Source organism: Xyrauchen texanus, chromosome 3 (assembly GCF_025860055.1).
Source record: "Xyrauchen texanus isolate HMW12.3.18 chromosome 3, RBS_HiC_50CHRs, whole genome shotgun sequence".
NCBI lineage: Eukaryota > Metazoa > Chordata > Actinopteri > Cypriniformes > Catostomidae > Xyrauchen > Xyrauchen texanus.
In genome coordinates, this window is record NC_068278.1 from 3,627,167 (window position 1) to 3,652,390 (window position 25,224).

At 38.2% G+C, this 25,224-nt stretch overlaps 1 protein-coding gene across 3 annotated transcripts in view; it reads left to right on the forward strand.

The window, feature by feature from the left end:
- Positions 1–25,224, forward strand: part of LOC127622204 (tyrosine-protein kinase ABL1-like) — a 73,058-nt gene that overhangs the window by 39,146 nt on the left and 8,688 nt on the right. For 2 of the 3 annotated variants that reach the window (XM_052096214.1, XM_052096231.1), the window contains exons 2-5: positions 12,289–12,453; positions 18,944–19,239; positions 19,782–20,054; positions 21,481–21,565. In XM_052096214.1, the coding sequence (XP_051952174.1) occupies positions 12,289–12,453; positions 18,944–19,239; positions 19,782–20,054; positions 21,481–21,565 (819 nt within the window). Of the gene's footprint in view, positions 1–767; positions 1,373–12,288; positions 12,454–18,943; positions 19,240–19,781; positions 20,055–21,480; positions 21,566–25,224 lie in introns of those variants that run through there. The other variant, XM_052096222.1, reaches the window with a different exon arrangement.

The following is a 25,224-nucleotide window of genomic DNA, read 5'->3' on the forward strand; positions in this document are numbered from 1 at the left end:
CATCAATCTGATATAAAATTTGTGGTCAGAACTGAAAAAGAGTGTGTGAGCAAGGAGGTCTACAAACCTGACTCAGTTACACCAGTTCTGTCTGGAGGAATGGGACAAAATTACAGCAACTTATTGAGAGAAGCTTGTGGAAGGATCCCCAAAACATTTGACCCAAGTTAAACAATTTAAAGGCAATGCTACCAAATACTAACAAAGTGTATGTAAACTTCTGACCCACTGGGAATGTGATGAAAGAAATAAAAGCTGAAATAAATCATTCTCTCTACTATTATTCTGATATTTCACATTCTTAAAATAAAGTAGTGATCCTAACTGACCAAAGACAGGTAATGTTTTCTACGATTAAATGTCAGGAATTGTGAAAAACTGAGTTTAAATGTGTTTGGCTAAGGTGTATGTAAACTTCTGACTTCAATTGTAGAAACAACTTTGCAATGCTTTGGCAATACTTTTAGAAAACTCTCATGCAAATAAAGCTAAAATGAATTGAGACACAGAGAGAGAGAGAGAGAGAGAAAGAAAGAGAGAGAGAGAGAGAGAGCAAGAGGTGTGTAGGAGGAGCTGAAAGACAAAGGCAGATTCCAGTTACACTCGCTCATAGCAGATAATGTTGCTCAGCTGGACTGCTGCATGTTTTTGTGTGTGTGTGTGTGTGTGTGTGTGTGTGTGTGTGTGTGTGTGTGTGTGTGTGTGTGTGTGTGTGTGTGTGTGTGTGTGTGTGTGTGTGTGTGTGTGGAGGTGGGCGGGTCCAGTGTGCTGATGTCATCGAGGCCAGCGGTGTGATCCTGAAAGGGCCTCTTTGTTGGCAGAGTTCAGCACGAGCGTCCTGCTTTTCCTGTTAATCGACACTCGGTTGACACGAGCACTTAATGCCATGATAAACGCAACACTCGCATCAAAGTAGTGATTCAATGTTCAAACACGTTTGTTTGGAAGAACTCTCCATTTTGGATGGCTGAAAGATCCTCTCTGGAAAAATACACCGAGTGAAACTCGACCAGGAAAAAATGGAGCCTCTTTCTCTGGAAGTTTGCTAGAAGAACTGAGTGAAGTGGAAGCAGCTGTGGGTTCAAGATGTCAAGCTTTTTATCAGGAAATCCCATCGTTGACTTTATCCTCATTTTATAAATGACATTAAAACATCTAGGAAATAATTTGCGGTGAAACTTTTACATGTGTTTGTGTGGTAAAAATTTTTTAACAAACGTTTGGAGCACGGAAATATCGTTCAAGAGCAACTGGAATAATTATTTTTAGAGGGCGTGTTGGAAGCAAATGAAAATGTTGGAGATTTGTCTGAAATTGGTGGGCTGTAAATCCAAAAAAGGTCTTTCCTCGTCCTCTAGCTGTTACTTTGAAGGTAAGAGTTTGTGATTGGGTGTGTTTGTGTGTGTGTGTGTGTGTCTGAATTCATAGAGCACTTGAGTTCATCCATATGATCAGATGGACAGATGAGGGGTTGATGGTCTTGTGAAATGACAGGCCCCGACTCTGTCTGTGTGTTTGGAAAGTGGAGGAGGGGACATGCGAGAGGAACGCCAGACACACTGGCTCACCGTTAAAGAAAGAGAGGAAAGAACGAGGAAGGAGAGAACACTGAGAAATCTGATTCCTGCCTGGAGAGATTAATTCACTGTGTGCTGTTTGAAGTTTGGACACATCTGTGCATTTCTGCTAGTCAACAAGGTTTTCCTTTGCGCATTTACCTGCCGTGAGCTGCACTGAATACTGTACTTTCACTCTGAATCTCTCACCAAATCTTGCGGTTACAATTGAGTCCACTGGGGACGCAGTGGTTGTGAGTCGTTGGATGAGAGGAGATATGATGGCTACTTTGTGTGCTTTCAACAAGTGTGGCAATGCTTGTATTATTTAGATTTTTATTGAATTATATTCTATTGGTATTCAGTTTTTGTTGGAGTAATTCCTACCAACGGACGAGGATCTGCTTTTATGGTGGAAATGTGAAGCGGTACAAGAAACTTGGAAACTTATTAGACCAGTATGTGTGTGGGCGTTAAATATCTAAACACAGGCTAAGCACATTTTATAAAATGTCAACTTTTATCACTTGTTTTTCGGAATAATATTATGTGAAATATAGCTGCGAGCAGCAATTACGGGGACAAGCACCTAAATTGCCTACAGGCCTATTTGACCTACAGGACATAGAGTGGCTAGAAGGTTCATAAGAAAATCGAATTTTTAAACTGGCGATGGCGCTATACTGCCCTACAAAACAAAAAGGCAGTAACTGCATTTTTGGTCAAAAATGAGTTATCATTTTCATGACATTCAAGGCATCCTTTGTTATGTGACAAAACATCTTATCTCAAATGTGTGTCGTTTTGGAGAAAAATGGTAGTCGTTTGTACAGTAACTGCAAAAAGCCCTAGTGAAACAAAGCAAGAGTACAGTAACATCCATTACTGTATTCTTGTTATGTTTTACCTAACAAAAAATAACCGTGTTGCTGCGCAGTGAAGTTACTGTTTCCATGGTGAACACACACAGCTGACTTCGCGGCATCCTCACGGGATGGTTTTAACATTTGCGATTTCACACTTCTAACTTCACACAAATTTTGTTTGAGATGGCACAAAGCTGGGGAAAGAAGATGGTCGAAATGGCATTGAAAAGAAAGAGAATGGTTAAGTAACAGTGACAGATTAAACATTTAGAGGCTAGGCTATCACAATATAAACACCTGTCAGCCACCAGGGCGGGACTTCCTCTCAGAGGTCCATTCAGATAGCATTATGCTAATTGACAGGCGATGTTTTAAATAGCTTTGCTTACCTGCCCCTGATCCTCCCTGCTCCTAGCTGTAACTTTATCCTCTGTAACTTCACATCATCGCCGATGCCATGTCATCATTTTGTTGTTCATGTCACAAAGTTATAATCCAACCAGCGGTGGAAAAATATTCAATAACTAGAAAAGCATGTGGTCCTATTCAAAATAAATTTTCCCAATTTGGGCCTTGACACAGCTTAGCAATGTGAGACTTTAAGCAACCGTTTCAGCATCAGAACAGCTTCTGGGTGGAAAATATTGACCTAAAATGGTCAAATTAGTTTGGGTTTGGTATATCCATGTTCAGGAAAACAAATGGTTCCAATTATTTCAAATACAGTGTATAACACACCCAGAGCCCAAGTTGTGGCAAAATAGTTTTTGGAGAATCTGTAGTTACCGCCTTTTTCCTTGGTATGGTGCCACGTTTTTGGTAAGTAATACAAAGCAAGAATACAGTAACTGCAAAATAGGGGTAAAATATCAAATTAAATATGAGGATTGATATGTACAAAGAATAAGCTAATATAAAGTAACAAAACAGCCACATGTCCAATAATCTACCTACAACTACTTAGGCTGGATGACAGGATAACTTTAAAGTCATTTTTCTCAGTTCTGCACTCTGCGTAGTTACTGCCTTTTTGCTTTGTAGGGCAGAATAGACACCCCAAATTTTGTCTGGGGGCTATTCATACCCACCTCTATCAGTGTACCAAATTTTGCCATGAACGGTTCATAGGGCTGCCATAGACACCTTTCAGGGTGGAAGAAGAAGAAAACTTATGAATACAGCAGTGCCCACCCACTTTTTAAGCCTTCTGGGTTCTAAAAGTATTTTTTCCATTCATTTTTACCATAGGCTTCATGAACGTGAAATGTTGTGCATCATGAACCAAACCAACCAGCTCTGAGGTGAATCACAAATTTATGGGGCATGTCATAAAACATTGATATATCGATTATTGATCATCACGTTATATTATCGATATATTTTGAAGGCATTGATATATTAAAATTAGCCAACGTTTAAAATAGAAGCCTGATTGGAGTCCTTTCACATTGTGAGACCACAAGTGGGCGATATACCATTCACTGAAGGCGGTTACAATCACAAACACACAAAACTAAACACAGGATGAGCTGATGTGTTGCAGCAGATGGCAGTCCAAATTTACAAAGATTTTAATACTACTTCAAGAATGAACAAAGTGACATTTGAGTTTGCAGGTTAGTGTATGAAACTGGTGTAACTGTGCAAACTGAACGATTAGAAATGGTGATGTCTATTATGTAATTTCTCTGTATGTAACTAGGGCTGAAATGAGTAGTCGATGGTATCGACAACGTCAACAATAAAAAAAAAATTGCAGACAAAAATGTTCATTGTTGAATAGTCGTTTGATCTCATTTAAGGTAACATGAGATCACATTAAACTCTAATGATGATGCATGAGAACAGCACTTCAGCTCATGACTGACTGATGAGAGGAAGAATTACACAGATCACAGATGCACTCTAAACTTTCCAAACAGCTTCAGGTGATGGAGATCACAAAGTATGAGGGAATTATACAAAAATACCAAATAAGTAAATACAGAAGCACTCTTGTTGTGGAATAAGTGGAGTCGGAGCTCTTTAAAGGAAACTTTATTTCTATAAAGCTTTCTTATTATAAAGAACATTGGCAATACACAGCTTTATTAATAAGAGATTTTGTTTGTGAGTTAAAGACGGATTGAAGTGAACAGAAAGGTGAGAGAGGTGAAGTCTTCACCCAATTATACACTGCAACAAAATACGTTTTTTATATATATATTTTTTTTATTCCCAATTTGGACTGCCCAGTTCCCAATTGACCTTATTCTAAATTATACACTGCAACAAATTAAAAATACAAATATTTTAAAATATCTAAAAATCCTTTAAAAAGATGCATTCACCTGAGAAGAATCATATCAGATATTTAGACTTGCTTTTAGAGAATAGATCTTGAATATAATTATATTTTGTCTTTACTGCACTCACAGAAGTTTAACCAAGTGTAAAAATACACTTATATACCAAATATACTTCTATTCAAGACACATTCTCAAGTCTAAATAGCTTATATGTTGCTTCTAAAGTAAATGTTTCTTGTTTTAAGTATTTTTAGACAATTTTAAATGGAAAACAAGACAAAAACACTTGATAACAATATGATGTTTTGCAGTGAATTACTTTACTGAATTAAACTTAATAAAAAATATTTTTTCCTTTTAATTCAGTGAATGTCATAAAATGATTTTGTCCTCTATTGTTAGTAAGCACATTTAAAAATAAAGAAATAGCTAAATAAACATCAGTACTCTTTAGTATCAGTCAATGGCTGGCCATTTAAATAAAGAATAAATACAAATCAAATAAATAGTTAAATAAACATCAGTAGTACTGTTTAATATCAGTCAAATGCTGACAATTTTATACTGCCAGTAAATAATTGGCAGGTTGTAAAACAACAAGTATTTACACCTGCCGAGTCAAGAGATAAACAGCGGTAGCAGTCTTACACCGTAATCTGCTATACAAGTTCTGAGGAAACATTCAATGGTGGAAAACCAGACTTTTAAATATTACATTTTGTAAATGCAATGACTGAATTGTTCGGTTGAAGGGGGTACCAAACTGTGAATCCTGAACAAAACAGTTTGGTGAATACATGTTTACACATTAGCTTCCACTCAGCTGACAAGGTATGAAAGTAGCTACATGGTTAGCAAGTTAGCTATAAGCTTGTTGTCGCAGAGAGTAAAAGATGGATGTTGTTTATTTACTTTCCATCATTGCGTCTCACCAACTAGGAAACAACGTAGCATGAAATCAACACTCAACAGACACAATCCACCACCGCACTGTTGTATGCTGAGCTGCAAAAAGATGCTCTAATGCTTACCTTTCAATCTGCTACGTTACTGACTGCACTGACAAACTATAGCTGGCTAACATAGAAAACACGTGATAAACATGAGTGATATGGTTGTCAGGGACAGGGTAAACATTATATTGAAAAGGGAAAAGGATGGGATCATTGTTTAATAACTTTCCAATAGGGATGCACCGATACCAATTATTCTCTTCCGATCTCAGTATCAACCGATCCAGATCCGATACCAGTGTTTTTTGCATAATCTCTTTAGAGATTATCAGAATATCTTTACATTATTGTGTGAAACTAATTGGGAATGATCTTTAATATGTAAATAAACACAAATCTGTAACTACAAATTATTTCAGTAGAAATGTATAGCTTATTAAGAAATACTTTATTATTAACTAGTATACTGGATAATGTAGCAGCAAAATTAACGGTAATTCCAGTCTTCATGTCTTCAGTAGAACAGAAGTACATTTATTTTTTGCCAATATTTTTAAATTTGTATCTGGATTTAAAGGAATCAGAAATCTTTTTTGTTAATTTAGTTGTAAAACATCAGCTCAATTTTCATTCACACAGTTATTTTTTTGGAACCCATTCAACTTAAATATTATTAACATTTGTAAACAAATAATAATAATATATTATAATAGTAATCATGCACCTTTAACTTGTAAACCCTCACGCTTTTATTTTGACATTCTGAAGTCTCCAGGAAGTCCTGTATGTGTCTGTTTGTAGGCAAGTTCACAGTAGTTTAATTCGCTTCTAATTCAAATTCTGGTCAAATGCACCCCCGTTGCCATTCTGCATATTATACTATAAATTAACCGAACCATCGAGCATCTACATCTGAGATGTTGTTCATGAGTAGCGCTCCAATATTGCGCACCATGTGAAGGCTAAAAATAGCCGCGTGTGTGTGTGTAAACAGAGCAGCGCCATTCACTGACGCGCTGGAGCTGCGCGTGCATTTTATATAATTACTTATTAAACAGCCTTTTGTGATTCACAGAGCTTTCGCACATCTTCAAGTGGCTTTGAATAAAATGCATGAGTCATATGAACTACATTAATGGTGTTTTAATGGTTCTTTTATGTCAGTTTTGGAGCTTGACAGTAACGGACATGATTAACACACAGTATCTGATTTGGATTGGGCTCGTTGGAGAGACCCGATCTGTCTAAAAGCTTCAGTATCAGAGCGGATCAGTGCATCCCTACTTACCAGTATGTACAGTGCATCCGTAAAGTATTCACAGCGATTCACTTTTTCCACATTTTGTTATGTTACAGCCTTATTCCAAAATGAATTATATTTATTATTTTCCTCAAAATTCTACAAACAATACCCCATAATGACAACATGAAGTTTGTTTGAAATCTTTGCAAATTTACTACAAATAAAAAAATCACATGTACAATAATATTCACAGCCTTTGCCATGACACTCAAAATTGAGCTCAGGTGCATCCTGTTTCCACTGATCATCCTTGAGATGACAACTTGATTGGAGTCCACCTGTGGTAAATTCAGTTGATTGGACACTTGTCTATATAAGGTTCCACAGTTAACAGTGCATGTCAGAGCACAAACCAAGCCATGAAGTCCAAGGAATTGTCTGTAGACCTCCAAGACAGGATTGTATGGAGGCACAGATCTGGGGAAGGGTACAGAAAAATGTCTGCAGCATTGAAGGTCCCAATGAGCACAGTGACCTCCATCATCCGTAAATGGAAGAAGTTTGGAACCACCAGGACTCTTCCTAGAGTTGGCCACATGGCCAAACTTAGCAATCGAGGGAAAAAGGCCTTAGTCTGGGAGGTGACTGAGAACCTGATGGTCACTCTGACAGAGCTCCAGCGTTTCTCTGTGGAGAGAAGAGAACCTTCCAGAAGAACAACCATCTCTGCAGCACTCCACCAATCAGACCTGTATGGTAGAGTGGCCAGACGGAATCCACTCCTCAGTAAAAGGCACATGACAGCCTGCCTGGAGTTTGCCAAAAGGCACCTGAAGGACTCTCAGACCATGAGAAACAAAAAATTGAACTCTTTGGCCTGAATGGCAAGCGTTATGTGTGGAGGAAATCAGGCACCACTCATCACCTAGCCAATACATCTCTATAGTGAAGCATGGTGTTGGTAGCATCATGCTCTGGGGATGTTTTTCAGCAGCAGGAACTGAGAGACTAGTCAGGATCAATGTACAGAGACATCCTTGATGAAAACCTGCTCCAGAGCGCTCTGGACCTCAGACTGGGGCGAAGGTTCATCTTCCAACAGTACAACGACCCTAAGCACACAGCCAAGATAACAAAGGAGTGGCTACAGGACAACTCTGTGAATGTCCTTGAGTGGCCCAGCTAGAGCCCAGACTTGAACCCGATTGAACGTCTCTGGAGAAATCTGAAAATGGGTGTGCACCGATGCTCCCCATCCATAATAGAATATTGAGGAAAATAATGAATATAATCCATTTTGGAACAAGGCTGTAACAACAAAATGTGGAAAAAGTGAAGTGTTGTGAATGCTTTCCTGCATTCACAACACTTCACAAACTAGTTCACAAACTAGATAGCTATCTAGTTCACAAACTAGATAGCAACTTACCAAGAAGACACCGCTTAACTCTGCCTTGTCTGCAAACAATGGAGACGGAGCAAGCTCTGCTGGACAAACTATGTAATGACACTAATTCTAAAGCATTGTTTTCTGCATTATATGTTCTGAAAAAAAGTTTTCATATCTGCGCATGTCGATGAACATATACACCGATAACGATAATCTGTAAAAGGCTAATATCGGCCGACCAATATATAGGTCGGGCACTATTGTAAAGACAGACTATTGTGCAATGAGCAGCGCAATTTATAAAAATCACTGGGATGAAATGAAAAGGGCAGCGATTCCAAGCCTAGTACTTAAACATCAAACAAAAAGACAAAGATACAAGACTGTGTACTTCTTTAATGAGGGAATTAACTAAAATCCCATGAAGCATTGCAAAATGATGTAATTAAATTAAAAACAATGGAAAAATATAAAACTATTAATTTAATGTTGTTGATTAGGAATATAAAAACATTATATGTTAATTTTGTTGCAAAATATATACAAATATATCAGTAGTTTGAGAGTGTAGGGTCTGCTACTTGATTGCGCTATTCACAGTGCATCAGGGGGGTGGGCAGAGCTGCTTGACTTATTTGGCTGGTTTTGTTAGCTGCGGTTCACTGATTGGTTAATCTTTCTCCTCAGGATTATGGATAGTGTAGTTCGTCACCAGGTATTTTAATATAAAACATGATTTTTAGTTGAATTTGAAATAACATGGACTGATGTCTTCAACAGAAGCATATACCATCAATAAACAACCTCAATTATTTAAAATAAAAATGCGCAAAACTGAATACAAAAACTGCATTTTAGATGTGTACCAAGAAAAGATGATGACTTATGTGGAGGTCTTTGGCCACTGCGTCTTGCGCTCTCGTCAGTGTCTCGCAGCACAAGGGACTGTTAACAGAACCAGTTTTATGTCCATCTGAACTTCCTTTCCCTATTGTTTTAGCACAGAGGAACGCATATTACAGAACCCAGAGGTAGAGGTCGACCGATTAATCGGCCGATTTCTTTGCATTTTTTACATAATCGGCATCGGCCAATATCCACGCATATCAAGCCGATTATTAGGCAGGCGCATCTGTGGGCAGCCTAGTGTTGTTGTGGAACATGTGTTTGACGCAGGCTGCCCCTAGAGTCATTTTCCAGCAGAGTGAGCAGACCTCATCCAGTGCCTAAGGAAGGAGCTAAGTTCCTTGGAGAAAACAGTAAGGGTTAAATTTGTATAACTTCTTTAGATTTAATTAAAAACTTTTGATATGTTACTGCCAACTTCAAGAAAAAAACGTGACAAACGTGATAGTTGACATGACGTTCGGCTACTTTGGATATTGATAGCGTAGTTGAAGTTGCATTATCACAGCAGACGGGTTCCTATCATGTCACAATAAGGAAGCAAGAATTTTGCAATTACAGACAGTGAATCTGAGACTTTTATTTGTTCTGTTTGTGTCTTATATTTGAGAGGGTTGTCACTCAATGCAGAGAAATAAGTAATAAAAATATACCAACGCAGTATAGGCTATTGAAGGACTGGCTTTGGTAAGCTCGGACGTTATCGGTTCTGCTGTCGGTACTGGAGAAATTAAGAAAATACATTCTTTATTGCTATAAAGAGAAAGTTATTTTATCTTGCCAGCCATTTCTATGTATAATAATATGAAACCATTTGTCTGTGATGCAATTTAGCTATTCGCAGTCAGAGAGAGAGAGAGAGAGAGAGAGAACTCGCTCACGTGGTGCCACAGCGAGCACAACACAGCCCTGCTAAATGAGTGACAGAACTAAACATTCAAACATAGCCTGGTTTAGATCTGTGATTATTAGTCTGATTTTATTTTAGATTTCTCCTTCCAAAGATTATACAAAGAATACATAAGCCGCATTCTGTCTAGCACAACTTCCTTCCCTTCACAGCGGTGCACTGACATTTCTCCCTAAAACTCAAACTTAACGTCAGAATCAGCACGATCGGTGATTGTTGTAAAATGCTACTGTTGCTAAATTGCGGGACGCGTTTAATAATAAAAAGAGCGCAAGAGATACCGTTCCCAAGGCGGCGCGCGCTCCAAAACACACCGCAAAGAGACAAGCAAACTATAGGCTACTTTGGGTTTCATGCGTCTAAACGATCAACTATACACAAAAATATGTGAGAATTCACTTAAACACAGTTTATGTCTTAAATGGACGTAGTTATGGAAATAGTTGGGGAGAAAATATGCTGCATAAGGAGCCTATTAGATCTGAACTCGGTCTTAAAGGGGAAGCTGTCTATTAAACATGTGACGATTGAGCCATTACTGCCAATCAAACAACAAAAGGCAAAGAGAAAATCACTTACAGCTCTTGAATGAATAACTTATGCATTAATAAGCATATCTATCTATGATAAACTATGCAGTGTTATTTTACAATTGATTACTTTATTAGATTTCTTTTTAGACCACACCTGAACAGTAATGTTAGACCTTCCTCAAATAAAAATATATATATATATAACAAAAAGAACCGTTAAGAATACCGTTAAAGTACCGGATCGATAAGCAGTATCGGTAAGATAGTAATACCATTAAAACCTTAATGATACCCATCCCTAGTTATGCCTGTGCTTCTCTTGGATGCTCTGAATATTGGATTACGTGTCTGGATTGCCCCTTAATTAAAGCTGCATTTGGATCTCAACCTTCATGTCTCGGAGCAGTTCGTAACACCTGCTTTGTTTATTTAATATATTTGTTATACATTATTTATACAATATGTTTTTACATTATACATTTTTAATTTTAAGTGTACAAGTGCAGATTGGTCAAGTGTTCAATAAATGTATTTGTTGAGAAATGTTGTCTATCTTAAGTAATTATTTGTGTTACATTTTATCTTTCAAATAAAAGGTTCAAATAAGAGGTTAAAAACAAGCACATATCGGCCAAATAAATCGGCAGCATTAATCGGCCATCGGCCGACCCGGATTTCAAAAGATCGGCATCGGCATCGGCCTGAAAAAAACAATATCGGTCGACCTCTACCCAGAGGTCTCAGGACACACTTTAAAAATTCACCTTCTTTTTACCTTACACAGCATCTAAAAACGTGCCACAGCTGGATGCGGTGCAACGGTTGTCAAAGTTATTTTAATATACAACTTTGATTTCAAAATCCTGTGATCACTGATGTCCTGTAGCTCTTTCCCCTAACTGAAATCATGTCTTTAAATAAAATTAAAAAAAGTTACATTTTGTTTCTCACACTTTGGACAGCCCTATCATTCAATACATAATTTACTGCATGTGTGTGTGTGCTCAGATTTCACATGTATAATTTTAACTCCAAAGTCAGCACAGTTCGTAGTGATGGATTACAGTTGGGTGAATTTGGCCTGCGTTTGGACTCATGCTAGTTTGACTTGCGTTTAATGTACATCAGAGAATGTTTCATCAATTGAGTTCATGCAAGTTCAAGTGACATTCTCTACTTGATCTAAAACTATTTTTATAATTCTATAAAAGGTCATTTAAATGTTGAAATCTTAGAGTGACCATTTACATTATCTGAAATATACACCTTCCCTTATGAAAAAGTTGATGTCCATGTAATTTGTCGACTGGTGTGATGTGTTTGATAGTTTCCTGTGAATCATATCACTGTCTGTTACGCAGGGGTCACATCGCATTAAGTCATCACTTATATAAATGACTCTGGGATTTCAACAGCATCAGGACATTTCCATGTGCTAATCTTCATGTCACGTGAGGATGCTCTGGAATTGTACACGTTTCATCAACACAGTCTCCATGAATGTGTAATATGACTAAATAAACATTCAACAAATCAAATAACTTATTCCATAAATCAGCATGGAAATTACAGGAAAGATTCTGCAGCTGCAGTGTGTTCAGTGTCTTAACTTGACCTTTGACCTTTCTCTGGTTTGTTTGCAGAAGCTTTGCAGCGGCCGGATTTCGAGCCGTCTGGTCTTTCTGAAGCCGCACGCTGGAACTCCAAAGAGAATCTGCTGTCAGGACCCAGTGAAAATGACCCCAACCTGTTCGTAGCACTCTATGACTTTGTGGCGAGTGGTGACAACACACTGAGCATCACCAAAGGTGAAAAAGTCATTCATATTTATCTATTGAACACTTCAGAATTTGAACATATTCTTGTTTCTGATAGTACTTAGAGAAGCCAGCGTGTGTTCAAGTGCTGTATTAGCAGCAGTGTGAGGTCACATGAGCCCAATAATTCACATATTATACTTAACATATCAGTTCTTTCCATTCTGCCTGTGAACAACAACTGCAGCTGTCCAGATGCCTATTATTGCAAACGATCTTATACATCATGACAGTGAGAGAGAATAACTGCAAAGATAAAGTTTAACACTGCTTTGAGCTTTTTAATGGTCTACTATAGTCTAACACATCGCTATATGAACAAACCCCCAAACTCTTAAGTGTTAAACTTCAGAATGATACCTAATTATGCAGCTTGTTGAAGAGATGTGCTATTCATTTTCAAACTATTTTTGCCTGGTGGACAATAAAAAGTTTTAAAATCCCATAGACTTACATTGAAGGAGGGGCCCAAGTCATAATTCGAGAGCAGGGTAGGGTTCAACCAGCTGTTCATAAAGTCTCACTTAAAGGGATAGTTCATCCAAAAATGAAATTTCAGTTATTGTTTACACACTCCTGTGTTGTTATAACCCTGTATGGCTTTCTTTCTTTTTCTCAACACAAAGGGAGAAATTGTGAAACAACGTTGTGCTCAGTGATGTCATACAATGTCAGTTTATGGTGACCATCTCTTCAAGATTCAAAAGAACACAAAAGTATAATTCAGAAGTCTAATAAATTATTCATGAGACTCACAATAAGGTTTGGGGAGAAACAAACCGAAATATAATGTGTTATTTAGTGAAATGTTCACTGACCATTGATCTCCAGTGCACGTTTATGATAGGACACAAGAGCAACAGCAAACACAAGATAAAATTTTGATATTTATATTTTAATATTGTCTACAACCCCAATACCAAAAAAGTTGTGACAGTATGAAAACTGCTCAAAAATATAATCACCCTTTGTAAAGCACTACAACTCAACATTATTTGGCGTCTTTCCTTGTGAATTTCATTATTTTTTGAAAATGTACAGTCATTTCAAATCACAAGATTGCAACACACACCAAAAAAGTGGAGACAGGGGCAATTTAAGACTAATAACAATTTGACGAGTTGAAATAAGATGATGTGAAACAGGAGATGGTAAACAGGTGATGCAATCGTGTCAGAGTAAATAAGGAGCCTCCAAAAACAGCCTAGTCCTTCAAGAGCAAGGATCATTTGAGACTTGTTAATTTGCCAACAGATGCTTCAGCAAATAATCCTGCACTTTGAGAACACTGTTCCCCAAAGACAAATTGGAAGGATTTGGGGCATTTCACCCTCTACAGTTCATAATATAATTAAAAGATTCAAGGAATCTGGTCAAATCTCGGTGCGTAAATGGCAAGACGAAAACCATTTCTGAATGTGCATGATCTCTGATCCCTTAAAAAACAGCATTTTTCTGTAATGATATAATGAACATGGGCTTGGGATTACTTTAGTAAAGCTTTGTTAGTCAACACCACTCGCCGCTGCATCCACAGATGCACGTTAAGACTTTACTAAGCAAAGCAGAAGCCATACATCATCACTGTCCAGAAGTGTTGCCGACTTCTCTGGGCTCGGTCTCATCTTAGATGGAAAGTAGAACAGTGGAACTGTGTTTTTTGATCTGATTAGTCCACATTTCAAATAGTTTTTGAAATACAAAGAGGAAACGGGCCAACCAAGCTATTATTATTTTAATATTAATATTAATATTACACATTAGAAACTCTTTGGAGTACTCCTACTGGTAAGATAAAAATCTTTGTGAATACAGGTCCTGAATTATACTTTATTGGTATGATACAATACTGGTACAATACTGGTATTGGTATCGGGTCCGATACTGCTCTTATATACCAGTACTCATAAAAAGGGTCCGATACCATCTGACATACGAATGTCATTACATAAACAATCCACGCATAAATTCTAATCACGTTATGTCCTAGTCAGATTATTTAACCGCAAAAGATGAAATTTATGAGATACATGTAAATAAATAGTTTGCATGAGCAGCAGGCTTCAAATGTGAGCTCTAGTGAATGTGTGGAGACAGTGTTGTGTGGACGCCGGCTGCACGCACCTTTTAAAGCTCCTCCTTGGCTTATACAGAGAAAACATTGTCATGAGCATCGAACACTCTGTTTGGAGCAGTAGCGTGAGGCACATACGGAGTACATATTTTACTGTTCAATAATCACTTTGAGTCACATAATGACCGGCTTTTCCAGAGTGGGAAGCTGGAGTCTTATGTGAGAGCTCCATGGTCATAACAACACAGATTCACTAAAAAATAAAAGCTCTGCCAAAATAAAAGCTCAATTTAAATGACAAAAGTATGACAGAAATATAACATTCATTGTTATACTACTACTACAACTAATAATAATAACAGATGAATAGTAATTGTTTTATATTTATATTTCTCACATCTGTGATGCTCTGTTATGCAGCACTTTATTTGACAAAAATATTTATTTTAGTCAAAATACATATTATAATGTATTTTAGATTGTGCTGTGAGGTTCTGAATAAAAGCACTTCATTTGATAACAAATAATATAAACTCTGGGAAAAAAAGAAACAGGACTCTGTATTTAAAAGATAATTTTGTACAAATCCAAATATCTTTACAGATCTTTATTGTAAAGGGTTTAAACAATGTTTTTCATGCTTGTTCAATGAACCATAAACAGTTAATGAACATGCACCTGTGGAACGGTTGTTAAGACAGTAACAGCTTACAGACGGAGGCAATTAATGTCACAGTTATAAAAACTTAGGACACTAAAGAGACCTTTCTACTGACTCTGAAAGACACCAAAAGAAAGATGCCCAGGGTCCTGCTCATCTGCAGAAATGTGCCTTAGGAATGCTGCATGGAGGCAGATGAAACCAGGGCAATAAACTGTAATGTCCCTACTGTGCGACGCCTGAGACAACGCTACAGTGACAGACCACGGGTAACAACACCTGCACAGGATCGGTACATCCGAATATCACACTTGCAGGACAGGTACAGGATGGCGACAACAACTGCCCGATTTACTCCAGGAATGCCCAATCTCTCCATCAGTGCTTAGACTGTCCGCAATAGGTTGAGAGAGGCTGGACTGAGGGCTTGTAGGCCTGACATCACCGGCAACAACGTCGCCTATGGGCACAAACCCACTTTCAGCATCATCGGACTGAGCTTGTCATTGCAGGCAATCATAACAAATGCTGTGCATTACTGGGAAGACATCCTCCTCCCTCATGTGGTACTCTTCCTTCAGTCTCATCCTGACATGACCCTCCAGCATGACAATGCCACCAGCCATACTGCTCGTTCTGTGTGTGATTTCCTGCAAGACAAGAATGTCAGTGTTTGGCCAGAGAAGAGCCCGGATCTCAATCCCATTGAGCACGTCTGAGACCTGTTGGATCGGAGGGTGAGGGCAAGGGCCATTCCCCCCAGAAATGTCTAGGAACTTGCAAGTGTCTTGGTGGAAGAGTGGGGTAACATCTCACAGCAAGAACTGGTAAATCTGGTGCAGTCCATGAGGAGGAGATGCTCTGCAGAACTTAATGCAGCTGGTGCCACACCAGATACGGACTGTTATTTTTGATTTTGACCCCCCTTGTTCAGGGACACATTATTCCATTTCTGCTATACTTTCATTTGATTAAAGTTTGAATTAATGTATTTTTTAAAAACAAATTGAAATAAGCTTATGAAGTTCAGAGAAAAAAAACGGTATCGGTACTCATAATCGGTCTCAAAAATGGTATTGGGACATCCCTATTGGACAATAACTTCAAATTGAAACTTCAAATTTTTAACGTTAGTATTTTTATTTACTAAAATTAAGATGAATAAATGCTGTATACAAATGGTTAGTTTATGAAAACTAATGCATTATCTCATGTTAACTTATTGTAAAGTGTTAAAAAAAATCTGTAAATGTAATAAATAGTGTGTGTGTGTGTGTGTATATATATATATATATATATATATATATATATATATATATATATATATATATATATATATATATAAAAATCTGGAACTGTATCTAAAATTAATAAGGGACAATAAATAATACTATTTTAATATCCTATATAATAATGATTTATAATTTAAATCCTATAAATAGTGTTGAAACTTCCATTGATCACAAGAAATTGCAACATTTAGATAGATTTTATGCTGAAGAGCTGCTAAATAGTCATCATTCACGTAATGTTCTCTCTCGTAAATATAACCAAGTGTAAATGTCAACATCATCATATAGAGTATGAGCTCATTGACGTTCAATCAGATTGATTTTTTTATTACAGCCGTTACTCTTGGTCAGAGGCTGCCGTAAATATTTAGTTTATAGGCAAGGAGACTTGAATGTGAACTCATGTAAACTTTAGCCAGGAAGTTGCAACCAGAGATTTCAAACCCTTTACTCATCAGAGGAGCATCTGTTAGTGTACCTACAGACAGACACGCGTTACTTAAATTCTGAGGTGGACACCGTCATAAGTAAATGAATAGTTGATTTTAGAGCAAAGCTGAGTGCCCTGCCAACATTTTCACTGGCCTCACCACAAACACAGAAACACATTTACATCAACAAAATATAAGATGTAGTGTAACACAGAACAAGTCTGATCTGTTCCATCAACTGACCCAAATCTCTCACACTGCCTGTGTGATCAGTGTCAAAATCAGTGTTGATTTTTGCAGATAATCAATAGTTGCAAAAAGCAACTAATGGCACCAATTTATCGGTAAAACCAATATACAGTGAGGAAAATAAGTATTTGAACACCCTGCTATTTTGCAAGTTCTCCCACTTGGAAATCATGGAGGGGTCTGAAATTGTCATCGTAGGTGCATGTCCACTGTGAGAGACATAATCTAAAAAAAAATATCCAGAAATCACAATATATGATTTTTTAACTATTTATTTGTATGATACAGCTGCAAATAAGTATTTGAACACCTGAGAAGATCAGTGTTAATATTTGGTACAGTAGCCTTTGTTTGCAATTACAGAGGTCAAACGTTTCCTGTAGTTTTTCACCAGGTTTGCACACACTGCAGGAGGGATTTTGGCCACTCCTCCACACAGATCTTCTCTAGATCAGTCAGGTTTCTGGGCTGTCGCTGAGAAACACGGAGTTTGAGCTCCCTCCAAAGATTATCTATTGGGTTTAGGTCTGGAGACTGGCTAGGCCACGCCAGAACCTTGATATGCTTCTTATAGAGCCACTCCTTGGTTATCCTGGCTGTGTGCTTCGGTCATTGTCATGTTGGAAGACCCAGCCTCGACCCATCTACAATGCTCTAACTGAGGGAAGGAGGTTGTTCCCCAAAATCTCGCAATACATGGCCCCGGTCATCCTCTCCTTAATACAGTGCAGTCAGCCCTGTCCCATGTGCAGAAAAACACCCCCAAAGCATGATGCTACCACCCCCATGCTTCACAGTAGGGATGGTGTTCTTGGGATGGTACTCATCATTCTTCTTCCTCCAAACACGGTTAGTGGAATTATGACCAAAAAGTTCTATTTTGGTCTCATCTGACCACATGACTTTCACCCATGACTCCTCTGGATCATCCAAATGGTCATTGGCAAACTTAAGACGGGCCTTGACATGTGCTGGTTTAAGCAGGGGAACCTTCCGTGCCATGCATGATTTCAAACCATGACGTCTTAGTGTATTACCAACAGTAACCTTGGAAACGGTGGTCCCAGCTCTTTTCAGGTCATTGACCAGCTCCTCCCGTGTAGTTCTGGGCTGATTTCTCACCTTTCTTAGGATCATTGAGACCCCACGAGGTGAGATCTTGCATGGAGCCCCATTCCGAGGGAGATTGACAGTCATGTTTTGCTTCTTCCATTTTCTAATGATTGCTCCAACAGTGGACCTTTTTTCACCAAGCTGCTTGGCAATTTCCCGTAGCCCTTTCCAGCCTTGTGGAGGTGTACAATTTTGTCTCTAGTGTCTTTGGACAGCTCTTTGGTCTTGGCCATGTTAGTAGCTGGATTCTTACTGATTGTATGGGGTGGACAGGTGTCTTTATGCAGCTAACGACCTCAAACAGGTGCATCTAATTTAGGATAATAAATGGAGTGGAGGTGGACATTTTAAAGGCAGACTAACAGGTCTTTGAGGGTCAGAATTCTAGCTGATAGACAGGTGTTCAAATACTTATTTGCAGCTGTATCATACAAATAAATAGTTAAAAAATCATATATTGTGATTTCTGGATTTTTTTTTTTAGATTATGTCTCTCACAGTGGACATGCACCTACGATGACAATTTCAGACCCCTCCATGATTTCCAAGTGGGAGAACTTGCAAAATAGCAGGGTGTTCAAATACTTATTTTCCTCACTGTATTGGTTGACCTATAGTATTGAGTGTTATGTAACGTGTGTAATATCGCTATGCTCCTCAGGGGAAAAGCTGAGAGTTCTGGGATATAATCATAATGGAGAGTGGTGTGAAGCGCAGACGAAGAATGGACAGGGCTGGGTGCCCAGCAACTACATCACACCCGTCAACAGCCTGGAGAAGCACAGCTGGTATCACGGACCTGTGTCGCGTAACGCCGCAGAATACCTGCTGAGCAGTGGCATCAATGGCAGCTTCTTGGTGAGGGAGAGCGAGAGCAGTCCGGGACAGCGTTCCATATCGCTGCGCTACGAGGGCCGAGTCTACCACTACCGCATCAACACTGCCTCGGATGGCAAGGTGAGATTTAACCACAGCCACATGTTACCTCATGACTTTACATTGACAATTGAGCCCCAAGGTTACTGGTTTGAGCCCCATAAGTAGCATACATTTTATTTATCTTGTTTAGGTCGTTGATTGCGACAGGATGTGACTGATATATTTTGAGATAAAGGGGTTTGATGTACTGTACAAAGTGAGGCCTATGTACAAGATGAGCACAATGAAAGAAAACCATAAATAAATAAATACTCTAATATGACAGATTTCATAGAAGCTCCTTTGTATTTGCAAGTAAACCAACGTTTTATCAGTTGTGATACTTAACAAATGTCAAAAACTCAACAGCAGACGGCAGCAGAGGCAGATTTGGAGAAAGCCCTCAAGTGCTCATGTAGTGGGTCAGCAAAAAGTGTTGCCTTTCATTTTGCAGAGCAGATAAGGGTGAAAATGATCATGTTTTGGCACAAAATGATATGATAAGGAATATTTCAGCAGATTTGAGCACCTGTAGGCCAATGTCCAGTACGGCTCATCTTCAAACCTCTCATTCTCTGCAGCTGTATGTGTCGTCTGAGAGCCGCTTCAATACGCTGGCGGAGCTGGTTCATCATCATTCCACCGTAGCAGATGGCCTGATCACCACATTGCATTACCCAGCACCCAAACGCAACAAGCCCACCATCTACGGCGTCTCGCCCAACTATGACAAGTGGGAGATGGAGCGGACTGATATCACCATGAAACACAAACTGGGTGGAGGGCAGTACGGCGAGGTGTACGAGGGCGTGTGGAAGAAATACAGCCTGACTGTGGCTGTGAAAACACTAAAGGTCAGTGTGAGATGCAATGAGCCATCCAGAGGACCACTAAAGCGGTGCTTCTCAACTGGACACAGATTTTACACTGGATATCAATTGGCACAATACCAAACCCATAACCTGTATTAAATGTAGTCGTATTGAATTTGACCTTGTGTAATTTAGTTGATGGTTTTTGAGGATGAAGGCATGTCACACAACCAGTTAATGTTGACACAGATCTAAATAATTCGTAATTCAAAATAATTTATGTGGAATAGTCGTTTGATCTAATTTAAGGTAACATGAGATCACATTAAACTGTAATAATGACGCGCAAGAGCAGCACTGCAGTTCACGCCTGAGTCTGACTGAGGAAGAATTACACAGATCACAGATGCACTCTAAACTTTCCAAACAGCTTCAGGTGATGGAGATCACAAAGTATGAGGGAATTATACAAAAATACCAAATAATACAGAAGCACTCTTGTTGTGGAATAAGTGGAGCCGGAGCTCTTTAAAGGAAACACCCCGGCGTTACATCTTAAATGCAGATATATTTAATGCATTTAAAGTTCAAATAATACAGAAGATCATGTAAATAACTACAAGCTCTGAAACTGGCATTTCTCAGCGCGGTCAGCACCTCTTCTATGAGTTGTGTGAATGTCCCGATCTAAGGGGGAGAGATTGAAACTGTCACGGGGACGCTCGTCCCTCAAGCCGCACTTACTAAAGCTAGATTATAACGTGATGACTTACGACTTATTGAATCATAATATATGTGTCACTGTGTGTTTCTTATCGTGAAGAACATTGGCAATACGCAGCTTTATTATTAAGAGAGAGATTGTCTTTTTGTGAGTTAAAGATGGATTGAAGTGAACAGAAAGGTGAGAGAGTCTTCACATTATACACCACAACAAAATGATTTGATTTAGTCTCAGATTGATTTCTAACATAAATATATAAAACTCCTTTAAAACAACGTTCATTTATTTTAGCAGCTGTTCAGCAGAAGAAAACATTGTTAACTGAGAAAGTTGAATTCTTTAAATCTTGTTTTAAGTATTTTTAGACAATTTTAAATGGAAAACAAGACAAAAACACTTGATAACAATATGATGTTTTGCAGTGAATTTCTTTACTGAATTAAACTTAATAAAAAATATTTTTTCCTTTTAATTCAGTGAATGTCATAAAGATGATTTTGTCCTATATTGTTAGTAAGCACATTTAATACAACCTTTTAAGTCGGGGCACAAGCTGAATAATTGGTGAAGAGCTAATGATTAATCGTTGCAATAATCGTTGAATAGTCAAATAATTAATTCAAATAATTGATCACAATTGAGAAGCACTGTTTTAGTGGATGGGTGTTTCAGGATGCAAAACAATGAATCAACTATCTGTTGGAAGTTGTAGTTTTATTGTTTTTGTTTTTTTCTCATTTGCAGGAAGACACGATGGAAGTGGAGGAGTTTTTAAAAGAAGCTGCAGTCATGAAAGAGATTAAACACCCAAATCTGGTGCAGCTGTTAGGTGAGTGTGTTGAGTGAAATAGACTGTCAGCATGCAAAATACTCTTGGATAAGTAATTATTATTATTTATTTTTTTAAATTTAGCAGCCATGTTTATCGAAAGCATCTCTAAATTTGTCCCATTGAAAGCACCACTGCTACAGCCATCAAAGCAGCACTTTTTAACAAAAACACCACCAGATCAGTTTAAAATACTATCAAACAAATTACCTGCTATGAGCAATGTTCCATTATTATGCATCATCTTTTGTGTCTTTTTGTTTGTGATGACTATGATATGGTTGTAGTATCTAATAGTCAAGGATTAAAAACAAGAAGCTGTATTTTTATATTTTGTTCTGGCTTCCGACTATCTACGTTCTCCTTTCCAAATGGTAACCGGTTAGAATGAAATAAAAAACGCTTAATAATGTTCTTTTTATAATCAAGAGTACTCTGTGCTAAGGGTGGGTTTAGTGTTACCAGATCTCACAAGAGAAACAAGTGATCTGTAAAAACAAGCCCAAAAGAAGCGACTTGTGATAACATTTTTAACTTGTGAGGGATTGAAAAGCATAGAAATCATTAGCATCGTATACTGATGATCAGAATGAGAATCAGAATGAGCTTGGTTGATAAATATGCTTACACATACAAGCAATTTGTCTTTGTGACAGAAGCTTCCAGTGCACAAACAATACAACAACAAGACAAAGATAATAAACAAATAGAATAAAAATAAAAAGTGAATAGAAAATATAAGTGTGTATATATAGAAATACACAATAGGACAATATTTGTGTATATATATATATATATTAGGGCTGTCAGTCGATTAAAATTTTTAATCGAATTATTTAATCGAAACTATATTTATCTTGACACAGTGACCTAAACATTTTATTTGTATGATGCAACGCACCCGAGACGCTACACAAGCACGTCTGTTGCAGGTGTAGATTGACGGGCTCTTAAACAAGCCCTCATAATAAATCTCCAACTGATGCACTTGAGAAATGGATTGCTGTGAACTGTATGTCAATGATTGACTTAGGATCAATAATATGGTAGTAAACAATACATTGTATTCTAAAGCCGCTTTTTGTGTTGTCTTATCAATGATGAACTCTTTTGCCACAAGAATGTAATGCTTTTTAATTATCTGAATATTTTTTTATTATTTATATATATATATATATATTTTATATTTAAAGATAACTATGTATAATTATATATTGAATTCTTTTTATATGAGGGGTTTTCTCAGCAAATGTATATATATGCGATTAATTCATCGGGACACCATGTAATTAATTTGATTAGAAATTTTAGGCGATTGACAGCCCATATATATATATATATAATTTTTTTTTTTTTTACAGTATCTCACAAAAGTGAGTACACCCCTCACAGTTTGTAAATATTTGATTATATCTTTTCATGTGACAACACTGAAGAAATGACACTTTGCTATAATGTAAAGTAGTGAGTGTACAGCTTGTATAACAGTGTAAATTTGCTGTTCCCTCTAAATAACTCAACACACAGCCATTGATGTCTAAACCACTGGCAACAAAAGTGAGTACACCCATAAGTGAAAATGTCCAAATTGGGCCCAATTGGCCATTTTCCCTCCCCGGTGTCATGTGACTCATTAGTGTTACAAGGTCTCAGGTGTGAATGGGGAGCAGGTGTGTTAAATTTGGTGTCATCACTCTCATACTGCTTCATACGGGTCACTGGAAGTTCAACATGGCACCTCATGGCAAAGAACTCTCTGAGGAGCTGAAAAAAATAATTGTTGCTCTACATAAATATTGCCTAGGCTATAAGAAGATTGGCAAGACCCTGACACTGAGCTGCAGCACGGTGGCCAAGACCATACAGTGGTTTAACAGGACAGGTTCCACTCAGAACAGGGTTCGCCATGGTCGACCAAAGAAGTTGAGTGCACATGCTCAGCGTCATATCCAGAGGTTGTCTTTGGGAAATGCTGCCAGCATTGCTGCAGAGGTTGAAGGGGTGGGGGGTCAGCCTGTCAGTGCTCAAACCATACGCTGCACACTACATCAAATTGGTCTGCATGGCTGTCCTCCCAGAAGGAAGCCTCTTCTAAAGATGAGAAAGCCCGCAAACAGTTTGCTGAAGACAAGCAGACTAAGGACATGGATTACTGGAACCATGTCCTGTGGTCTAATGAGACCAAGATAATCTTATTCAGTTCAGATGGTGTCAAGCGTGTGTGGCGGCAACCAGGTGAGGTACAAAGACAAGTGTGTCTTGCCTACAGTCAAGCATGGTGGTGGGAGTGTCATGGTCTGGGGCTGGATGAGTGCTGCCGGCACTGGGTAGCTACAGTTCATTGAGGGAACCATGAATGCCAACATGTACTGTGACATACTGAAGAAGAGCATGATCCCCTCCCTTCAGAGACTGGGCCGCAGGGCAGTATTCCAGCATGATAACGACCCCAAACACACCTCCAAGATGACCACTGCCTTGCTAAAGAAGCTGAGAGTGAAGGTGATGGACTGTCCAAGCATGTCTCCTGACCTAAACCCTATTGAGCATCTGTGGAGCATCCTCAAACAGAAGGTGGAGGAGCACAAGGTTTCTAACATCCACCAGCTCCATGATGTCGTCGAGGAGGAGTGGAAGAGGACTCCAGTGGCAACCTGTGAAGCTCTGGTGAACTCCATGCCCAAGAGGATTAAAGCAGTGCTGGTAAATAATGGTGGCCACACAAAATATTGACAATTTGGGCCCAATTTGGACATTTTCACTTATGGGTGTACTCACTTTTGTTGCCAGCAGTTTAGACATTAATGGCTGTGTGTTGAGTTATTTTGAGGGGACAGTAAATTTACACTGTTATACAAGCTGTACACTCACCACTTTACATTGTAGCAAAGTGTCATTTCTTCAGTGTTGTCACATGAAAAGATATAATCAAATATTTACAAACTGTGAGGGGTGTACTCACTTTTGTGAGATACTGTGTATATATATATATATATATATATATATTATAAGTGTACAATATACAGATACAAATCTGTTATATACAGATGCGAGAGAATGTATGGCAGAAGAGGTTGGGTATGTTGGATATATAAACAGTCTAAGCTGTGTATTGCACATAATTATTGCTCAATGGGGCAGTTTTAACTGTTCATGAGATGGATAGCCTGAGGGGAAAAAACTGTTCCTGTGCCTGATGGGTCTGGTGCTCAGTGCTCATGATAAATGTCTTTTCAATAAATGTATCCTTAATATTAAATATTGCTGTGCATATAGCCAGGTTGTGTGGCCAGTGTTATTTACACCTAATGTAAATAATTAATTGGCGTTACAGACCCTGTGGTTGGGGGGGGGCCCCCTGGTGGTCGAGGGGCCCTATGCAACCGCTTATGCACTTAGCATCCATATATCTGTAAAAACAAGGCTGATTGGTATCTGGTAGATATGAAAAAATACTCTTGAAAATATGCAGTTTTATGCATGTGATTGATATACAGTGATTCACACATGTGTCCTAGCAGAGTAATCACAAATGTAGTTCAGCACATTAACTATAATACGTTTGAATAATAATACGTTTTATTTATTTAGTGCCTTTCTAAAACCCAAAGTTGTTTTACAAAACAAACAACAACACAAATGTATCACAATAAATGGCA